Source organism: Callithrix jacchus, chromosome 14 (assembly GCF_049354715.1).
Source record: "Callithrix jacchus isolate 240 chromosome 14, calJac240_pri, whole genome shotgun sequence".
Classification (NCBI taxonomy): Eukaryota; Metazoa; Chordata; class Mammalia; order Primates; family Cebidae; genus Callithrix; species Callithrix jacchus.
The window spans coordinates 32,519,354-32,541,291 of record NC_133515.1 but is presented as its reverse complement, the minus strand read 5'-3'; the positions used below and the strand labels follow the sequence as shown (position 1 = coordinate 32,541,291).

The following is a 21,938-nucleotide window of genomic DNA, read 5'->3' as shown; positions in this document are numbered from 1 at the left end:
GTTTAAAGGAATGGATGTAGCTGATTAGGAATTGACACATGGCTACTCTTCCTAATATATCTGTTTAAAGGGCATGTGGGTACACAAAGTACTCTGGCATTTATTATCTTGTTTTATTCTTATCACTAGCTAATTCATTAATTTGTTTCAGTAATCTCAATGCTATTCACTCTGTTATTAAAAGTGAAGGGGTTCTGCCTCATTATATGTGTAATAACTTCTTCATGGAAGATAAAACTGATTATGCCTCATATCTTTTTCCCACTAAGTTCTTGACTTCCATCTCATGGACAGTGGCAGAAGCACCATCATGCACAGAGTGAATTCATGCTTTTCATATCATTTTTCAGAAAGAAATAGCACATTTCTAGTCTTGTGTCCCAATAACGAAAGGTGTGCAGACAGCAGCAGCTCAGGTTTAATTGTATAGCAAAAAGCAAAGCTGTTTATAGAATCAACCCTAAGTTCTAATTTTCAACAGTTTTGAGACTTTTTTAAGAAAAAAAAATACTCAGGGTACAATTGACTGTAAAATACTAAGTACTAGACTCAAAAATCATATAATGATTCTGTATTTCCCAAACTATTTCCTGCCTTAGTTCACATGCTCAGTACCTCAGCTTAGGCAGCACTCAGCTGGTCTTTCAATTTCAATTCTTTACTCATCCAGGCCACATCTGGCCAGTGAAGGGCAGCCATCCAGCTTCCTTTGCACCAAAGCTTTCGTTAGTTCCTGTTTTCACAGAATAAAAATCCTGCTTTACTCTTGGAGACCCACCTTTCTTGACCGATAGACATCTGTCATAATCTTGTACTTATTTAACAACTGACCTTACAACCTATTCCACCTTTTTCAGAAGTACCTGGAGTAGTTCAACTTGTGATAATGTAGTTCCACCTGAGTTCTCAGAATTCCCCAGATTCACTCAACTGCTATACTGGGCTGTCCTCATGCTGCTTCAGCTGATGAGTAAAATTTCCCAAGCATTTTGGCCATTGTATATCTCCTTTGAAGAAATATCTATCCAAGTCTTTTGCTTATTTTTTAGTTGGATTGTTGGTTTGCTTTTTTGATGTTGAGTTGTAGGAGTCCTTGGTATATTCTGGATATTAATTCCTTATTTTCTATTAATTACTATTTTCTCTTATATTATTGGTTTCTTTTTCACTATTTGTTGATAGCGTTCTTTGACACACAAAAGTTTTTAGCCTTGAAGTTGAATATCTATTTTTTTTTCTTTTGTTGCTTTTACTTTTAGTGTTATATCCAAGAAATTATTACCAAATTCAATATCATGAAGTTTTCTCCTGTGTTTTCTTCTTCGGGTTTTATACTTTAGTTCTTATGTTTAGCTCTTTCATTTGTTTTTAGTTAATTTTTAAATGAGGTATAACATGAGGACAGCTGCTGCTTTTGCATGTAGATAATCCAGTTTTCCCAGCACCATTTATTGAATTGAAAACACTGCCCTTTTCTAGGACCTAAATATTAGCAAAAATCTTAGTATCTTTATAGAAATTCATTTGACCTTATATGTAAGGGTCTATTTCTGAATTCCACTCTATTCCATTGGTCTCCATGTCTGTCTTTATGCCAGTACTACCCTATTTTTATTACTGTAAGTTTTAAAATCAGAAAGTATGAGGCCTCCATTTTTTGTTATTTTCGAGACTGCTTTGGCTATTTGGGTTGCCTTGAGATTCCATGTGATTTTTAGGATGGAATTTTTAATTTCTGCCAAAAATGCATTTGGGTTTTGATAAGGATTATAGTAAATCTGTAGATCTCTTTGCGTAATATTGACTTCTTAGTATTAAGTCTTCCAAACCACATTTATTGAATTACTTTTCATTTATTTTTCTAATTTCAACAATAGTTTGTAGTTTTCAGCATACAGATCTTCTTCCTCCTTGCTTAAGCTTATTCCTAAACATTCTATTTTTTTTTGATACTATTGTAAATGGAGTTAGTTTCTTCATTTTCTTTCAGGATTGTTTATTACTAGTGTCTAGAAACATTTTGCTGCAATTTGCCTGAATTCAGTTACTAGTTTTATCAGTTTTTTTTTAAGAATGTTAAACATTTTCTACATGTAAGATCAAGTCACCTGTTAACAGAGATAATTTTGCTTTTTTCTTTCCAAATTGAATACCTTTTGGTTTTTTAACTTGCCTGATTGGACTGGCTGGAACTTCTAGTACTGTGTTAAATAGGAATGGCAAGAGCAGGCATCCTTGCCTTGATCCTGGTCTTAGAGGTAAAGATTTTGTCATTCACCACTGAGTATAAAAAGTTACCTGTGGGTTTTAAAACTGTCATTAAGATGAAATAAAATTGAAACATTGTTTGACAGTTGCTTTTAAAGTTAAAAATGTGTGGTGGTATTTCTGAGGTCTCTGTTTTGTTCCATTGGTCTATATGTGTGTTTTGGTATGAGTACCGTATAAGTACCGCATGCTAACTGATTGCGCCACTGGAGCTCCGTGGTATGAGTACCATGCTGTTTTGGTTACTATAGCTTTGTAGTATAGTTTGAAGTCAGGTACCATAATGCCTCCAGCTTTTCTATTTTTTCTTGGATTGTCTTGGCTATACGAGCTTTTTCCATGTGAAATTTAAAGTAGTTTTTTTCTAATTATGCAAAGAGTCAATGATAACTTGATGGGAATGGCATTGAATCTGCGAATTACTTTGGGCAGTATTTCCATTTTCATGATATTGATTCTTCCAATTCATGAGCATGGATTTGTTTGTGTCCTCTGTTATTTCCTTGAGCAATGGTTTGTAGTTCTTGAAGAGCAATGGTTTGTAGTTCATGTCCCTTGTAAGTTGTATTCCTAGGTATTTTATTCTCTTTGTAGAAATTTTGAATGGGAGTTTATTCATGATTTAGTTCTCTGCTTGTCTATTGTTGGTGTATAGGAATGTTTGTGATTTTACATGTTGATTTTGTATTCTGAGACTTTTCTAAAGTTGCTTATTAGCTTAAGGAGTTTTTTGGGCTGAGACAATGGGGTTTTCTAAATATACAATCAAGTCATCTGCAAACAGAGACAATTTGATTTCTTTCTTCCTATTCGAATACCCTTTATTTCCTGCTGTTGCCTGATTGCCCCAGCCAGAATCTTCAATACTATGTTGAATAGGAGTGGTGAGAGAAGGCATCCTTGTCTTGTGCCAGTTTTAAAAGGGAATGCTTCCAGCCTTTGTCCATTCAGTTTGATACTGGCTATGGGTTTGTCATAAATAGCTCTTATTATTTTGAGCTATGTTCCATCAATCCCTAGTTTGTTGAGAGTTTTTAACATGAAGTGATGTTGAATTTTGTCAAAGGCCTTTTCTGCTTCTATTCAGATAATCGTGGTTTTTGTCATTGCTTCTGTTTATGTGATGAATTACATTTATTGATTTGCCTATGTTGAACCAACCTTGCATCCCAAGGATGAAGCCAACTTGATCATGGTGGATAAGCTTTTTGATGTGCTGCTGGATTTGGTTTGCTGGTATGTTATTGAGGATTTTTGCATTGATGTTCATCAGGAATATTGGCCTCTACAACCATCTAATCTTCTGCAAAGCTGACAAAAACAAGCAATGGGGAAAGGATTCTCTATTTAATAAATGGTGCTGGGAAAACTGGCTAGCCATATGCAGAAAACTGAAACTGGACCCCTTCATTACACCTTATACAAAAATTAACTCGAGATGGATTAAAGACTTAAATGTAAAACCCAAAACAAAAAAAAAATCCCTAGAAGAAAACCTAGGCAAAACCATTTAGAACATAAGCAAAAGCAATGACTTCATGACTAAACACCAGAAGCAATTGTAAAAAAAGCCAAAATTGGCAAATGGGATCCAATTAATCTTAAAGAGCTTCTCTACAGCAAAAGAAACTAGCACCAGAGTGAACAGGAAACCTATAGAGTGGGAGAAAAATTTTGCAATATAGCCATCTGACAAAGGTCTAATAACTAGGATGTACATGGAACTTAAACAAATTTATAGGAAAAAAAACAAGCCCATCAAAAAGTGGGCAAAGGATATGAACAGACACTTCTCAAAAGAAGACATTTATGTAGCCAACAAACAGGAAAAAAAGCCCATCATCACTGGTCATTAGAGAAATGCAAATCAAAACCACAATGAGATACCATCTCATGACCATCAGAATGCTGATCATCAAAAAGTTAGGAAACAATAGATGCTGGTGAGGCTGTGGAGAAATAGGAATGCTTTTACATTGTTGGGAGTGTAAATTAGTTCAACCATTGTGGAAGACAGTGTGGCAATTACTCAGGGATCTAGAACCAGAAATACCATTACTAGTTATATACCGAAAGGATTATAAATCCTTTTACTACAAAGACACATGTACACATATGTTTATTGCAGCACTATTTACAGTAGCATAGACTTGGAACCAACTCATATGTCCAGAAATGATAGACTGGATAAAGCAAATGTGGCACATGTGCAACATGGAATACTATCCAGCCATAAAAAAGAATGAGATCATATCCTTTGCAGGACCATGGATGAAGGTAGAAGCCATGATCCTCAGAAAAGTAACACAGGAACAGAAAAATACCACAAGTTCTCACTCATAAGTGGGTTGAACAGTGAGAACACATGGACACAGGGAGGGGAACAACACACACCGGGGCTTGTCAGGGGTTGGGGAGGGAGGAAGGGAGAGCATCAGGACAACTGCCTAATGCATGTGGGACTTAAAACCTAGATGACAGGTTGATAGGTGCAGCAAACCATCATGGCACATGTAAACTTATGTAACAAGCCTGTACTTTCTGCACGTGTATGCTGGAACTTAAAAAACAAAAAACTAAAAAGGGATTTTCTAGGGGACCCCAAAATTTTACTCTTGGACATTTATCTAGAGAAATGAAAACTTAACATTCACCTCAAACCCTATACATAAACATTTATATTCAGTTTATTTGTAATAGTCCTAAACTGGAAACTCCCCAAATGCTTTTCCTTGGTAAAAATGGTTAAGGAAACTGTGTTACCTGTATACCATAGACTACTACTCAGCAATAAAAATACATGCAATGGTTTGGACAAACCTTAAGATAATTTTGTTGAATGAAAAACTGTTATCTCAAATATTGCATACTGTATGATTTTATTTAGATGGCTTTCCTGACATAACAAAACTATAAAGGTGGAGAAGAGATTCGTGATTAGTAAATAGGGTAAATTGTATAAACAGTATGAGACAAACCTGTGGTAATAGTACAGTATGTGTCTCAATTGTAGTAGTAGAGTTACATGAAGCTATACTTACACAAGTGCATAAAGAATACTGAAAGATGAATATTCCTTGTCGATTTCACCAGTGTCAATTTCCTAGTTTTGCTATTCTGTAGTTATACAAGACACTAACATTGAGGGAGGCTTGGAGAAGAGCAAACAGGACATTTCTACACATATTTTTTTAATTTCCTGGGAATCTGTTGTATTTCAAAATGAAAAGTTAAACATAGAAGACAAAATTAAATAAAGTTAAACTTAGTTCCTCAGTCACACTAGCCACCTTTTAAGTGTTCTATATTGACATGTTGCTTGTGACTCCATATTGGATAGTGCAGAATTATAGAATGCCCATCATTACAAAAATTCTATTACTTAACATTGCTATAGACACTCAATGTCTGAATGATCCTTATAATTCACTTGAAACCATACTAAACAGGCAAAAGCTGGAAGCATTTCCTTTGAAAAGGGATGCAAAACAAGCGTGCCCTCTCTCACCATTCCTATTCAATTTTGTATTAGAAGTTCTGGCCAGGCCAATCAGGCAACAGAAAGAAATAAAGGGTATTCAAGTAGGAAGAGAGGTGATGAAATTGTCTGCAGACGACATGATTGTGTATTTAGAAAACCCCATCTCAGCCCAAAATCTCCTTGAGCTGATAATCAACTTTAGTGAAGTCTCAGGATACAAAATCAATGTGCAAAAATTACAAGCATTCCTATTCAGCAATAATAGAGAGCTAAATCGTGAGTGAACTCCCATTTACAATGCTACAAAGATAATTGAATACCTAGGAATACAACTTACAAGGGATGTGAAAGACATCTTCAAGGAGAACTACAAACCACTGCTTAAAGAAATAAGAGAGGACACAAACAAATGGAAAAAACATTCCATGCTCATGGATAGAAAGAATCAGTATTCTGATTCCTTAAAATGGCCATACTCCCCAAAGTAATTTATAGATTCAGTGCTATCCCCATCAAGCTACGATTGACTTTCTCCACAGGAAAAACTACTTCAAATTTCATATGGAAACAAAAAAGAGACCATATAGCCAAGACAATACTAAGTAAAAAGAGCAAAGCTGGAGGTATCCTGACTGACTTCAGATTATACTACAAAGCTACAGTAACCAAAACAGCATGTTACTGGTATAAAAACATATATATGGACTAATGGAATGGAACAGAGGCTTCAGAATACCATACATCTAAAACTATCTAATTGACAAATCTGGCAAAGACAAGCAATGGGGAAAGGATTCCTTATCTACTAAATGGTGTTGGGAAAACTGGCTAGCCATATGCAGAAAAAAAGAAACTGGAACCCTTCTTTTCACCTAATACAAAAATTAACTCAAGATGGCTTGAAGACTTAATGTAAGACATAAAACCATAAAAACCCTAGGAAAAAACCTAGGCAATTCCATTCAGGACATAGGCACGGGCAAAGACTTCGTGAATAAAACACCAAAAGCAATGGCAACAAAAACCAAAGTTGACAAACGGGATCTAATGAAACTAAAAAGCTTCTGCACAAGAAAAGAAACTATCATCAGAGTGAACAGGTAACCTACAGAATGGGAGAAAAATTTTGCCATCTATCCATCTGGCAAAGGGCTAATATCCAGAACTTTCAAAGTATTTAAACAAATTTACCAGAAAAAAACAACTCCATCAAAAAGTGGGTTGAAGATATGAACAGACACTTCTCAAAAGAAGACATTTATGCAGCAACAAACATGCAAAAAAAGCTCAGTATCACTGGTCATTAGAGAAATGCAAATCAAAACCACAATCAGATACCATCCCACGCCGGTTAGAATGGCAATCATTAAAAAGTCAGGAAATAACAGACGCTGGAGAGGATGTGGAAAATAGGAATGCTTTTTACACTGTTTGTGGGAGTGTAAATTAGTTCAACCATTGTGGAAGACAGAACCAGAAATACCATTTGACCCAGCAACCCCATTACTGGGTATATACCCAAAGGATTATAAATCATTCTATAAAGATATGTGCACACATATGTTTACTGCAGCACTGTTCATGGCAGCAAAGACTTGGAACCATCCCAAATGCCCATCAATGATAGAGTGGGTAAAGAAAATATGGCACATATATATTGTGGAATACTATGCAGCCAGAAAAAAGGATGAGTTCATGTCCTTAAAGACACAGATGAAGCTGGAAACCATCATTTTCAGCAAACTAGCACGAGAACAGAAAACCAAATACCTCATGTTCTCACTCTTAAGTGGAAGTTGAACAATGAGAACACATGGACACATGGAGGGGACATCACACACTGGGTCCTGTTGTGTAGTGGGAGGCTAGGGGTGGGTTAGCAGAAATACCTAAAGTAAATGATGGGTTAATGGGTACAGCAAACCACCATGGCACATGTGTACCTATGTAACAAACCTGCACGTTCTGCACATGTATCCCAGAAGTTAAAGTATAATGAAAGAAAAAAAGGAAGAATTCACTTGAAACCTAAGCAATGATAGTGTTAAAGGAAAATGCTACCCTTGCCACATGAGCCAAATTCAAGATCTTCTCTTTTAAAGATACTGGTTATTATTCCACAGTTATTCCCCAACTACCAGTAAGGGCAGCCACACAATCTGTTACGTAAGCCAAAGGAAATGAGTAACTTTGTTCCCCCACCCCCAGAAATGGCATAACTATTTTTTTTCTGTTTCTCTTTTCTTCTGTTCATGATATGGAGAAATTGGGTCATGTCACTAACTTTGTGTTTATTGAAAGAAACCTTGGCCTTGAAACTTTCTTAGAAGGGTGTTTGCATTGTACTCGGAACCATATGTGAGATATTCAGGATTTCCCAGATGATTCAGATAATTTTCTTTATTTTACACATGATTTTAACTGCACTTTAGTAGTTCTAATTTTTATGAATATTTAGACAATTGAATTTGGCAGTTGACAATTTTTCTTTTTCTGGGTATTTTTGCTATTTGTGTTTATATTTTATAGTAATACATTTACTTATGTAGAATTTAAAGATAAAAGGGAATGAAATTTTAAAATAAAATTGTTTGGGAAAGGATTAACTTTTGAATATATTGTCCAGACACAATTGATTACTAGTTTAGAAAAATTAAGAGTGTGATTCCCATCTCACCTTATACAATAAGCATAAACCGTAGGTGGATGTACTATCTAAATAAAAAAAAGAAACTTTAAAATTTGTGAATAAAATGGAAGGATATTTTTATCTTGGGATAATGGAGAACTTCTTAAAGAACATATGAAAAGCACAAACTCTAGTATAAATGATTAATAAATTTGAATACAACAAAATTAAAATTTAGATTTTAAAAAACTGTAAAAAAAGAACTAACGTACAGACCAAGACGAGAAGTAATTTGTAATATAATTAAAGTTCAGAATCTAAAATACCTTAAGAGCTTAGATAAGCAATTTAGGAAAAAAAGAGTCAATAGAAAAATATGCAAAGATTTGAAAAGACAACTCAGAGAAAAGAATACATAAATCATTAATAATGATCAATAAATGAGACTGTCTCCTCTGTCATAATAAAAATGAAAATTAATTTTTTTACAACTATCAGCTTGATAAGAAAAAGTAAATGCATTTTAACATCTAAATGACTGAACATATCTACAGAAAAATAAATATACCACTTTTCTCCTCCTCCTGGGCTCAGTAAACCTCTCACCTCGGCCTCTGAGTAGCTGTGACTACAAGACGGTCTAAGGCTCCTGGGCTCAAGCGATCTACCAGCCTCAGCCTCGCAAAGCCACTGCGTCCAGCCAGTATACAACTTTAATTATAGTAACTTGTACAATTATCACCCAGCTCAAGAAGCCTTCATAACCCTTTTCTAGTTCACAGTACCTTAATTCTCAACTAGTTCTAAGTATTACCTTGAACTATTTCAAGATGTGCTGATGGTCTCCTGGGGGAAAACCCAGAACTTTGTAGCTTTGCTAATTTCTATGAAGTAAATACTCCCATCATGGCAAACTTCAAGCTCCCAACAGTTCAACTGGCTTGTCCAATTCCTAAAAACCTATCGAATAATTCTCGTATGTATGAGCCTATTTCAGCACTCATCTCAATTACTTCATTTCTGTGGTTTTCCTTCTTTTTCTTTTTTTTCTGTTTACCACCTAAGTGAGCATCTTTAAATAGTTGTGTTTTAGTTGCTTCTGACAATATCAATGTTATGTAACTTGATGAAATTATTTTTCTTCCAATATTCTGGAAGACTTTAAATAGCATTGAGATTATCTTCTCTTTAAAGGTTTAGTAAACTCCTATAAGAAACCACCTGGATTCCTTCCTTCCTTCACATTCTTCTCTTCCTACTCCTGCTTCTCCTCCTTTTCTTCTTTCTTCTTTCTTCTTTTTTTTTATGAGTTCTGACAGCTTTCTTTCTTCCATGGAAATCAGACTGTTTCAATTTTTCAAAATCTCCTTTCTGGCCATTTTTGATAAATTGCATTCTAGAAACTTATTTTGTCTGCTTTTATATTTATTTACATAAATTTGAGGAAAGCAGCTTTATGGTACATTTTTTTGTTTTGTTTTCTAAGGTTATTGCTCTCTTACCTTTTTTACTATTCGATATTTTTCTCCATTTTTTTGGGGTAGCATGATAAATATATTTTCTATATCCTTTTGGTTTAGAGCCAGTTTTAGGATTTATTCACAATTTCTAGTGTTTTCTGACTCATTAATCTCTGTTTGCAACTTAGTTTTTTCCAACCTCTTTCTGAATTATTGAGCCATCTATTTAATTCGTGTTTTTTGTAACTTCTTCTGTATTAATGTATGTAGTAAAGGTTACTTGTATTTCTCTGAGCATGTTACTTTAGCTGTTCTCTTAAGAATGAAGCATATTCAACCAAAAGTATACTAAATTGTGATTCAGCAAACAAAGATTTCCATCCTGTTTCTCTGTGTGTAGCAGTGTCATTTTGGCATGTTACTTTGTCTTCCTTCTTAGGTCAGCTTCCCCGACTAGAAAATGGGAAAATATTTGATCTCAGAACTTCTATTTTACTCTCTGTTTATGAAATATACTCTCATACCCAGGTTGTGAGTCAAGAATTTGAATTGAGTCTACAACGTGAATTTGGAAGTCTCAAAACATTTTTTTTCTTTTCCTAACATACTAGTAAGTCTATGAACTGTAGTCTCTGGTATAATAAAAAAGACTATGCTTCTTTTCAGTCTTTGTCTACAATATGGGGCCTGAGCCTCAAGCAAATTCGGGGTCTATATAGACATTCTTTATTAAGTTGGCACATTTCGTCAGAATTAATCAACTGTTGGAAGTTATTACGGAAAGTTCATGAGGAAGCATTTTCCAAGATCCTTTGAAATTCTTGAAATAAACACACAATCATTAGCAATGCAAAATCAAACAGAATGCCATCTTATTGAATGGGTTAAGATGAAGTTACAACAAATATTGTGTCAGAGTAAACATCAGAAAATAGATTTTCTAAGGTCCAGAAGTTAGAGAAATATGCAATAATGAGCATACTATTAAATGTTGACAGATTCTGTATCCAAGATTTTCTTAAAAAATAAAAACAAAGAAAATTTGTTTTGTGCTCATAAAAATGCATCAGGGAAGAGCAAACAGGTTGTAACAGAATCTTTAACTCATCCATATTATGTAAAATTCACATGTGAAATTACTGTCTATATTTTAAAATCTGTATAGCAACTGTGAGCTCAATGTACCTTGTAGAAGAGTTAATCACTACAACAAAATGAAATACCTTAAGTTGTGTGGCTGTCTTTGTACTTAAACATTAATACAAACTCAGTATATTTTACTTACACTTACTAATGTAGAAAAATCCAAGAAGGGGAATTAGCAGAGAAATGGAACAAAATATCCTTCGTTTACATTAGTTTACTGAAAGACATTTTAAGTCATCTATTTTGTAAAATATTATGTAACAATAGCAATCATTGCCCACTCTGTATAACCCTACACAGTCTACATAAATCGCTTCTGAATAGTTTTTCTATACAGCTCACCACATTTCTAACTATAGGAAAGTAATCTTGCAACCTTAAAAAATACATTGATTTGTATGCACATAAAGAGACCAGGATAATTAATGCTAAAAACTGGTAAACATAATTTATTCTTGACCTCTCACAAAAAGGGAAAGAAAAGTTGTATTACATGCTATATTTTGTTTAGAGATTTATGATGCAGCATCATTTTCATTTCCTTTACAATAAATATTTAAAAGACATATAATATTAAACACATTACCTAATTACAAGCCTTATAGTAAAATATTAGGATGACGGTTTCAAAGCTCAAAACATTTACTGTCACTCAGCATATTGTATGTTCTTTCATAAATCAGTACTGAAGCATACAAGCCAACAAACTCTGAAATTCTGGCCAAACACTTCCCAGTTATGTGCAAGAGATAACTGCTTCTCAAAGAGCCAAACTGGACTTAAACTTTAAATAATAAAATATAAATATGCTAGACATGATAGGAAGATAATGCATGTGCATTTATTTTGGCTAGACTCTGCTTAAAATTTTGAACTTTTTATGACTGTATAAGCTTGGATATGTTAATAGATCATTTTAGGCCCATTTTATTTTCTAAATGGGAGTGATGATACCTACTTTGTAGAGTTGTTGTAAAGTCAAAATGTACCTCATTTTGTTGTACATTATATGTACAACCGCTTTTGATACACGGTAAGCAACTATAAAATTTTCATTTCCCTTGTGATCATCTTTTATAATCAGCCATTTTTTTAAAATATAGAACTTAATGTAAAAGGTAAAATGTGAATATGAACGTAAAAATATGGGAAAATATTTCCCAAAATGACTGTTAACATAGAAACTGGAGTTAAGCAAGAAAACATTCAAAATTCTACTAACATGGCCAGTGCCAAAAAAAAATACAACACTAGACTCCTGGACAAAGGATATGTAAGGTTGGTCTCTTTCCTGTCATTAAGTGGATTCCTAATTATGTTGTGTATGTTGTTTCAGAGGCAAAGGCCCATTGAAAAATACATCTGATGTCATTAATGCTGCCAAGAAAATTGCTGAAGCAGGTTCTCGAATGGACAAATTAGCCCGCGCTGTGGCTGATCAGGTAATAGAAGAGGGAAAAGTGGGTGCATGCTGAGTGGAATCATTAATTAGCACCTGGGTTTTGTAATTAGTTTTATGCATCCTAGAAAATGCTTCTGAAGAATGAATCAGAGGGGAGAATCACTGGTATTTTACACACTGGCCTTTGACTTTCCTGACACCGTGCTGGTGGCAAAGGTAGATTTAGCTCAGGAGAGAATGCTAAGGCTTCTGACTGAAATTCATTGAGAAAGAAGAGCACTTGGCCAGGCGCAGTGGCTCACGCCTATAATCCTAGAACTTTGGGAGGCCGAGGCGGGTGGATCACAAGGTCAAGAGATCGAGACCATCCTGGTCAACAAGGTGAAACCCTGTCTCTACTAAAAATACAAAAAATTAGCTGGGCATGGTGGTGTGCGCCTGTAGTCCTAGCTACTCGGGAGGCTGAGGCAGGAGAATTGCTTGAACCCCGGAGGTGGAAGTTGCAGCGAGCCAAGATCATGCCATTGCACTCCAGTCTGGGTAACAACAGCGAAACTCCATCTCAAAAAAAAAAAAAAAAAAAAAAGAGAGAGAGAGAGAAGAGCACTTACTACTTAGGAGACATCAGCCCCTGAAGAGTAACAAATTGTCCCAGAATTCCTCATTCTAAAAGCCTTCTTCATACAAAATAAAGGAAGGGGTAAGAGCAGATTTTTAAATTTTCATTCTTGGGCTTTTGGTTTAAATACATTTTCAGAGATTCCTACATAATACCCTCTTTTGTTTACTTCATGGTGCTGATCACATTTTAAAAAGATATATTTATTGCTTTACCTTTTTTTTTTTTCTGTTGCCCCCAGAAAATTTAGGTTGCCCATTTTAACTGACTGACAGAATGAATAAAGGAGAGAAAAGAGCCACCTGCCTTGTGGTCAAGGAGTTCAATGGGCAGTTTTAGGGGTGTGATGGGTCATGATTTGATGGTTTGTTTAAGATGTTGTCAGGGACTCAAGGACTCTACCAGGACTAGAATGCAAACAGGGGGTAGGACAGTCAGGGGAATTTGAAGATCAATGGGCAGAAATAGGTAGAAGAATCTAGAAGAAGATGATGTTTTTAAATGTAGAAATAAGAAAGTAGAACTTCCCCTCTTGTTATTTAATATGGATCTCACTCTAATGATATTCTTTATAATTCATAATAACTTATGCTCTACCATAAATGGGATTATGCCACATGATCAAGAACCTTCAGATTTCAGCTTTATTCTAACCCAGACTAAGAGGCATCAGAGATAAATGAAATTCTCAGAGTTATCTCTTATGCTTTCAAACCAAACTAGGATATACATTAAAAGAGTCCTCACCTTGAAAGTGTATTTCCGTACTTTTCTTTTTATTTGTCTTGAAATTGGAATTTTAAAATCCTGTTCTAAATGTCTTGTTGCAATTATGGTCCATTCCTCATAAGAGTTCTTTAGGTAGTAGACTTTTCCAGGTAACTAATGATTATCCCTACAAGCAACAGTGGTTTACAGTTTAAACCACTTCAGATGGATTGTATCATAAAATACGTTTTTATAATAAAATATTATATATGCTATTATCTACATGGCAATGTTAACACAAATTTGCTTAGTATGCTGGAGAACATTGATGCAAGCTGGAGATTCTGAAAGATGTAGGATTGCATTCTTCTTCATATATGACCCTAGTCTCTGCTGATCTGATGATTTTTGAGTCTTTGTGTTGCTCGTTACAGTTTTCCTCCCTCATTCCTACATATAAAGGTTGCTACTTTAAGTACTTACTGCCTCAGCATCCCAGGCTCTGACATCCTTCATTCAAGTCAATACCAAATTCACACCTTTTGTAAAGGCTAATGAAACAAAACAAAAACCTAGATGATTTTACTATCAGGATTTCACTTAAGAGTCAACAAATTCTCATTTTAATTTTATTTTACGTATGTGATGGCTAATCCAAGAGATATTTTTTTAAACTTCTGATTTTTGAAGAAACACTTACTGGTTGAGATAACTCTAGTATGATAATTTGAAAACCTCTCACCATTTGTAGGAGTTGATTGTCAACCCATTGCTGTTGCCGAATATCAGGGCAATATCAAACATGAGGCTTCACAGCATAAACTGGGCTTTTCTTTTTCTTTTTCTTTTTTTTTTTCTGGACAGAGTTCCATAAGTATTCCTGAAAGCTCATGTAAAGGAGGGAAGAGACAGTGAATTTACTTGAAAATATGCATACAAAAAAATTACCAACTAGAAAAGGCCACATTCTTTTTTTTGAAAATGTTGAGGAGAGTTGGGATGTGTAAAATGGCTGTAGGTACTTATTTACTTACAAATTGTAAGTACTTACTTATTAACTTACACCCACCAATTTGTTGGGAGTGAAAGACTTCTTGGGAGTGAAAATTAGTGGAGTTTGAATGGCTGTTTCATTGTACTTTAAATCTCAATGAAAAAAAAAATTTCTCAACATATTTAGGCTCCTTGAGTTCAATAGTTTTAGTTGTGAGTTTTGTTTCTGATTTTACCTTTTTGGACTTTTATTTTCAATTATGCAATTTGAAGCATAACTCAAAACAGTTGATAGGTGAAGAACACAAACACACACATACACAAATCCCAGGATACTAGATTTATTTTGAGATGAAGTGACAGAATATTTAAATGCTATTTAACAGTGACTCAGAATAAACAGATGAAGTTTACATCTAACCTTCTTTGTTGCATTATTATTGTCATTAGCTGTGAAATAACTTGCAATTTTTGATAAAGAAATCTGTCAGAAAAAAAGGTTATCCAATTCTGTCCCTATTTCCATGGTTTAGGAGTGATTTTTCTTGATCCATCACGCCTTTTAAAATGTGTATTTTAACTGCTTCAGTTTAAAATAACAGAACAGAATGAGTATTACGAAGGAACGGATTGTTACATTTATTTTGCCAGAAAATATTTTTTACAGATTTGAGATATGCATGCCATATAAACTTTTTATGGACTGTTGCATTTTTAATTACTGTTCCATTAGATAGAACTCTGAGTTTAATTTGCTGCAAGGTATTTGTATCAAAAGCCTTGTCAGCCCTCTGGGGAGATATCATTTTAAAGTTAATTCCTTTCAGTATATGGGTCCCTGGAGTAGGATAAATATTACAGTATGTAGTACTTATAGGAAGCTAAAAAGAGTCTCTGTGGAATTCTTTTGTGATAAATGCAGTTAGTGAAAAAATACCACAATGGTAAGTGTTAGATTTAAAAAAAATCCCTTTATTGTTTATTCAGTAGATGGTTATATGTAATCACTGGCATTACGGTATTGATAAAAGAATTTTCGTTGTTAATCTTGAGGAAAACTTAGCTCAGAGTCTTTCTCCCATCCTCTCATTCTAAATAAGACACTTCAGTTGTGGCTGCAGGTACTTATTTCATACAGTATCGAGGATCTGGTGAGTTTATGTCCTTTACAGGAGCCAAATTGTATACAGAGCAATTACATGACCTGGAAGTAGCTCAAGCTGAACCTTTGATAGCAAAAGAAATATACAGGTATCTCAATTCCTCGGTAGCCATTGGCATTGAAGCCTCAGAAATGGTTTCAGGAGTCATGTAAATGTCTCTAGAAGTGTTCAGCCAAGCTCTGTGTGCACTTGATAGACATGTACCCACTGAAGTCATAATGAGAATTCAAACTCCTTAGCCAGAGTTGACTCTGGTGCCTTGATTAAAGGACTCTGTTGCTACTCTTATGAATTTGTTTCAGCTGGCTTCAAATGCATTCCATCAAATCTGTTTTTCTTACAGTGGTCATGAACCATTTCAGTCTCTCACTTAAATACAGGTTATTATGTTGTTTAAATTTTGATAAATATGAACTCCCAAAAAGTGCGATAGACTTTTTAAAATAAGTGAACAATGCATTTATTAGAGAACCAAAGGAAACACATTGATTTTCTTTCTCCAACTAACTGGATTGAAACTGTCCCCTACGCTTGGCAGAGAGTGCCACACGAAGTGATCTACTTTTAGCATCCTTTGGTCCTCTGCATTAAAGTAACCTTTCACATAGTGAGAGTTAAAGAAAACTGTAAAATATTTAGGTTTCAAGTTTAAAAGGCAGCAGGTAAAAATACTCATAAACATGTATAGAAGTCCCAATATGACTTTCTGGAATATCGTCAACATTCTTCTGATAACATTTTATTAAAGTGGAGCTAACCATTCTAAACTACTGTCTATTGCCTTTCTAAAGTGTGCTGTGAAAAAGTTAGGTTCAGTGAATGTAATTAAGGAATATGACACTGAAACCTTTTCTTCCTGCAGGTTTTCTGTAACAAATCTTAGAAACTGAAGAGTACTTACTAATCAAGATCATTCTTTTAATGTTTTATAGTGTCCTGATTCAGCATGTAAGCAGGATTTATTAGCCTACCTTCAACGAATTGCCTTGTATTGCCATCAGCTTAATATCTGCAGCAAGGTGAAGGCGGAAGTACAGAATCTGGGAGGAGAGCTCATTGTGTCAGGGGTAAGCTGGGACTTGGGCTTCACAATGTTAAGTTCCCACCGTTGTACTTGCAAGGCAAACATTCTTGGCAACAGTACTGCTACAAACACCAAACTACTGTGATTTATAGAGAGGGTCTTTTAAAAAAATAAATGTGATCACCTTTATTCCAGACCTTACCATAACTCACAAAGAGCAATTTGATTTTCCAATTACCCTGTGTTTATTCTAGCCTTGTAAAATCTCCATTCTTCTCAAGGAAACTAATTTCATAGTCTGGAAACTCATTGCCAAGCTGTGATTATTATAATTATTTGGGGCTTTTGTATATTTACTCATTGTGAGTCTACTTCCTTTCGTTAGTCCTAGTAATTTTCATTCTCTGTTTAGGAGCCAGCCTCTCTATGTGTGGATTGTGTTCACATGTTAGAGATGATGAAAACAATAGGAATTCATTTATCAGGTTCCAATGCATACTAGGTTATCAGTAATCCTTAAGCCAGAAGATATTTGAATTTAATACAGGTTGATGTGCTGTTGCCAAAAACTAACATAATTGTCGAACACTAACAATTATATATTCCTTGCTCAATCACTCCAGTGTTTCCTTTCTCATGAAAATATAATTATCTAGTCCACTTTTATCAAATGTATAGAAATAATTTCAATGAATATTTAGAAGAATCACAATTTCTTGGCAAGATTTCCAAATATGTGTTGAGGTTCTTCACCTTGGCTTCTTCTCCTCCCTCAACCCCTTTCTCTCAACACAGGGTGCCATTGTTGCAAATTATTTGCAAGTCCAGAAATGTGGCTCTGACACCTTAGTTCTTTTCCCAGTGAGACATGATGCTACCATTTCAAATGAGTAATTACCAGGCGCATAATATTATCAGTGTGGTGAACACCCTTATGAAAATCAGACTGTTTACAAATCTCGGTTCTTCCTGAAGCCATTTTTGGAAATTTAGAAGTTTGACCATTTGGTAAAAATATGTGGACAAATCATTCTTGAACCCAAATATCTTGTTCCAATATTGTTTGAGTTGCAGGAAATATAGCTGGGAAAAGAACTGATCTGGCTTGCACAGAGACACCATCTGGAAAGCCTGTTTCATGCAGTCCCACCTAGAGCCCAGTAAATTGGCTATTTTGTGCCTCTTCTCAAAGCACAGTCACCTCTTTGCATTTCCAAAATGATCCTGCTTCAACATTCTTCAGCAACCAAGAGCAATCTGTCTTGCAATGTGTCCTTTCTGCCAAGCTGGTAATTACTGAGATTCTCTCGCCAAGAAGTGATCAAGTCATTGCATCTTCCTTGCTGCCTTTCTTATCTTCAGCCTTGATGGTATAGTTTCCCATACCACTCAGCTTTCATGTCCATCTGTATATAGCCCCTGTGGAACTGAGTGCTTTTTGTTCAGCTTGCCTCGTGTGCTTTCATTTGTTACTTTCCAATCTTATTATTTATGTGGATGCACAAAGCATCTTTGTGGATCTCAGACTCCACAACCTCATCTGGGCAATTTTTCCTAGCAGAGCTGCTCTCCATCATCCTCTCAGTACCCATTGTTCGTCATTGCCTCCAAAGCTTCATTCCCATTGTCCTTTCCTCATTTAGATGTAGTCCAAACCATCACTGGCTTTTATCACTTGCACTGTTGGCTTTTACAGAGGTGTTTGAGATTGGGAACACCATCAAGAAGCCTGTTTCCTTCTTTGAGTCTTAGTGGCAAAGTTCATAAATCCTTGCATGGGAGAAGGCTTCTTTTGGAAGAATGTTGTACAACTTTATGATAATTCTGAGGCAAATGCATTATAAAAAGTTTGCTATATATGCTCAGTCATGGGTCTGCTCTTGGCTTCCTCATGATTTATTCCAAGCTTGATTGCTGTTTGGTGCCACACCTACATCTGTAGTCTGCTGTCTTTGCCAGTTCTGCCTCCATCTTATTCTTCATCCTCCTTCACTGATGGCCAATGGAGAAAAGTATGAATATGCTTACTATGCAAAATAGCCACAAATGACTGCTTTCAGAGTTCTGAAAGAGTCAAGAATGTGAGACCCCATACACACAAATTTTCAATGATTTTGCCAAGAAAATTACACCCGTTTATTTTGTCATATGGCATGACAAAATTGCTCTCTTTCTCAGGAGAAGCCATCATCATTTAATGTGCAATCCAAAAAGAAATACTTAAATCTTTCCTTTTCCCCTGTGTTTATACGCATGAAATTCAAAGCTATGGCTTTCTGAAATATACCAAAATCCCCCGGAAAGTTACATTTATTAGAAGTCAACCTCTCTACCAAAGCTGGAGAGATTTGGACATATTTTTCCATTTTGCCAAGAAAAATGATTTTGATGTCAAAACAGAGAGCCACGTTTTTAGTCTTATGCTGGCATGATGAATGTATGTTAAACAAAATGCACAATTATGTTTTATGTCAGCGTGTTTATGTTTTATGTGATTCTATGTATACAAACAGAAAGGCTTCTTGTGTTGTGTCTGCTTTTGGCTTTGAGAGGTGGGGACAGAAAATTCGACCAGTCATGGAGGACAATGGGTATAAAACTTCTCCAGGCATTATATTGGTGAAATCAGCAGTCCAGGATGTGTTTCTATGTATGCTCATCCACACAACTGCTCTCTAAGAAATACCATTGGTTTTCTAGCTGCAATCGGGTTTTCTTTGTCATTGGCCTAAAACCCTCTCAACAACCAAAAGGTGACATTCTTATTAAATCTCAAAGTAGAAAATGCATTTGTGAGTCAATTCAGCTTAACCTGGTTACTAAGGGAGTAATAGAAAATTTTTAAAAATATAGAATTGTTAAAATGAAAGTAGAGAAAATTGAATTTCAGAAGATTAAACAGTCTATATGGCTTTATTTATTTACTTAGTTTAATGTTTACTTAAATTCTTAAGACAGTTTACAGGCTTTTTGAAAACAAGGAATATTGAAAGCAGAAAGATGAGGGAAAGGGAGGGGAGAAGAGAAGAGATGTAAAGAAGAAGGTAGAAAAGACAAAAGAAATAGAAAGTTAAACATAACATATATCATGAATTAGTTTAATGCAAGTAATGTCCATTAAATGTGACAGCATTATCTTATGGATAAAAGTTATGCCATATATTTGTTTTAGTATTTAAATACTATTTTGAATACAAATATGTTCCAGTATCTCGATATGGGTAGTACCTGTATATTTAATTATCATGTTATTGACTAATTTTTATTTGCTAGGTTTTGCAGGGTTTAATGGGTACCTTTAAAATTAAAAATGGAATGTATATATGGATCTGAAAAAATAAAAATCATTCCATGACCCCTTTAATATTGTTAGCTACCCAAAGATTTACACATTGTGTATGATTCTGAACAATATAAGAAACATGAATGTAGGATTTTAAAATTATGTGTACTGAATATCAAACATTCTGGTAAAACTGAAGAAGCCTACCTGAATTTTTTTAAAAAATTAAAATATAACAGGCTCCTCATTATAACAATGAATTCAGAACATAACAGCAATAACCCTACTTCGATCAGGAATTCAATGTTCTGGAGAGACAAGGATAAAATATATGGCCACAGATTTTAACAGATTTTATTACATAGAAATGTCTATATAATAACAAAATATTTGAATCGAGTGTGGAGGTGAAGAATGCAAGTTGCTTAAGTCCTCAGGCTGAATGAATGGATTACTGATATTTTCCTGAGAGACTGAGAAACTTGCCCTCATATGCACTTTTGACTTGTTGTTTAAATATCTCTTTTCCAAATTTGAATCCCTCTCAACTGGGTTTAGGAGAGAGATATGACAAGGTGAACAAATATAACTTGTGACAGTGGTAGGATTTGAATTGGTAAAAAGAAGATTGGAGACTGAAGGGTCAATTACAGTAATTCTTGTTGCCATGTTTCACATTATTTTAAAAAATTGGGCCGGGCGCGGTGGCTCACGCCTGTAATCCCAGCACTTTGGGAGGCCGAGGCGGGTGGATCACGAGGTCAAAATATCGAGACCATCCTGGTCAACATGGTGAAACCCCGTTTCTACTAAAAATACAAAAAATTAGCTGGGCATGGTGGCGCGTGCCTGTAATCCCAGCTACTCAGGAGGCTGAGGCAGGAGAATTGCCTGAACCCAGGAGGCGGAGGTTGCGGTGAGCCGAGATCGCGCCATTGCACTCCCGCCTGGGTAACAAGAGCGAAACTCCGTCTCAAAAAAAAAAAAAAAAAATTGGACTAATTATGATCAACATGAATATTCATGGTATAGATAATACATTCCTAAAAATATTGGAAACTGATACTGTTCAAATTAATTCTACCTGACACTGGCGTATATTGAAAAATGCAGATGTGTATCCAAAACACACACACACAGAACACAATTAATTTGAAATTTACTCTTACACCCTTAAGAAGCCTTAGTCAAGTAGTCAGGAACTTAACAAGGTTGATAACTAGAAACTATCTGATCCAATACAAACTAGAGGGAAAAAAAAAGTTGTATATATTTGTACAGTGATATATGTATGGTGGGTTGAGGTAAGAATTACATTGTATTTGAAGAGTTCTGTATTCATTTTATTTGTAAAAAGTGCCAGTATTTTGTAATGAGATAAAACAGCCACTGAAACAAGAATTGCATCTAATTGTGTAGATCTGTACATTAAGCAACCTTTTTTTCTTAATTTTTTTATATATCTTCTATACTGTCTATAGTCAATTCTTCATGATCTCCATGGATCAAGGGGTAACAGTAATTGAAAAAATCTGAAGTGCTCGCTATTTCAATTTGGATTTCGAATGCATGTTAGCACTTCACTTGAACAAAAGGGTATGTGTTCTAGGAATTCATCTCAGTTCAAAAGAATTTTATCCAGACCTTCCACACTTAAAGGACCTTCCCTTATCTAAGAAAAGTTGAAGTGTCCAAATCTAGAGAGTTAAGACAAAAACAAACTTTAGGTTGTAAATCTGGATGTTAGGGTTAGTGGAGAAAC

General features: G+C 35.0%; 1 protein-coding gene across 15 annotated transcripts in view; it reads left to right on the top strand.

Moving 5' to 3' along the window:
- Nucleotides 1-21,938, top strand: part of CTNNA2 (catenin alpha 2) — a 1,148,556-nt gene that overhangs the window by 1,092,695 nt on the left and 33,923 nt on the right. For all 15 annotated transcript variants that reach the window (XM_035273413.3, XM_035273412.3, XM_017964211.4 and 12 more), the window contains 2 exons: nt 12,321-12,426; nt 16,802-16,936. In XM_035273413.3, coding sequence (XP_035129304.1) covers nt 12,321-12,426; nt 16,802-16,936 — 241 coding nt within the window. The remainder of the gene's footprint in view (nt 1-12,320; nt 12,427-16,801; nt 16,937-21,938) is intronic.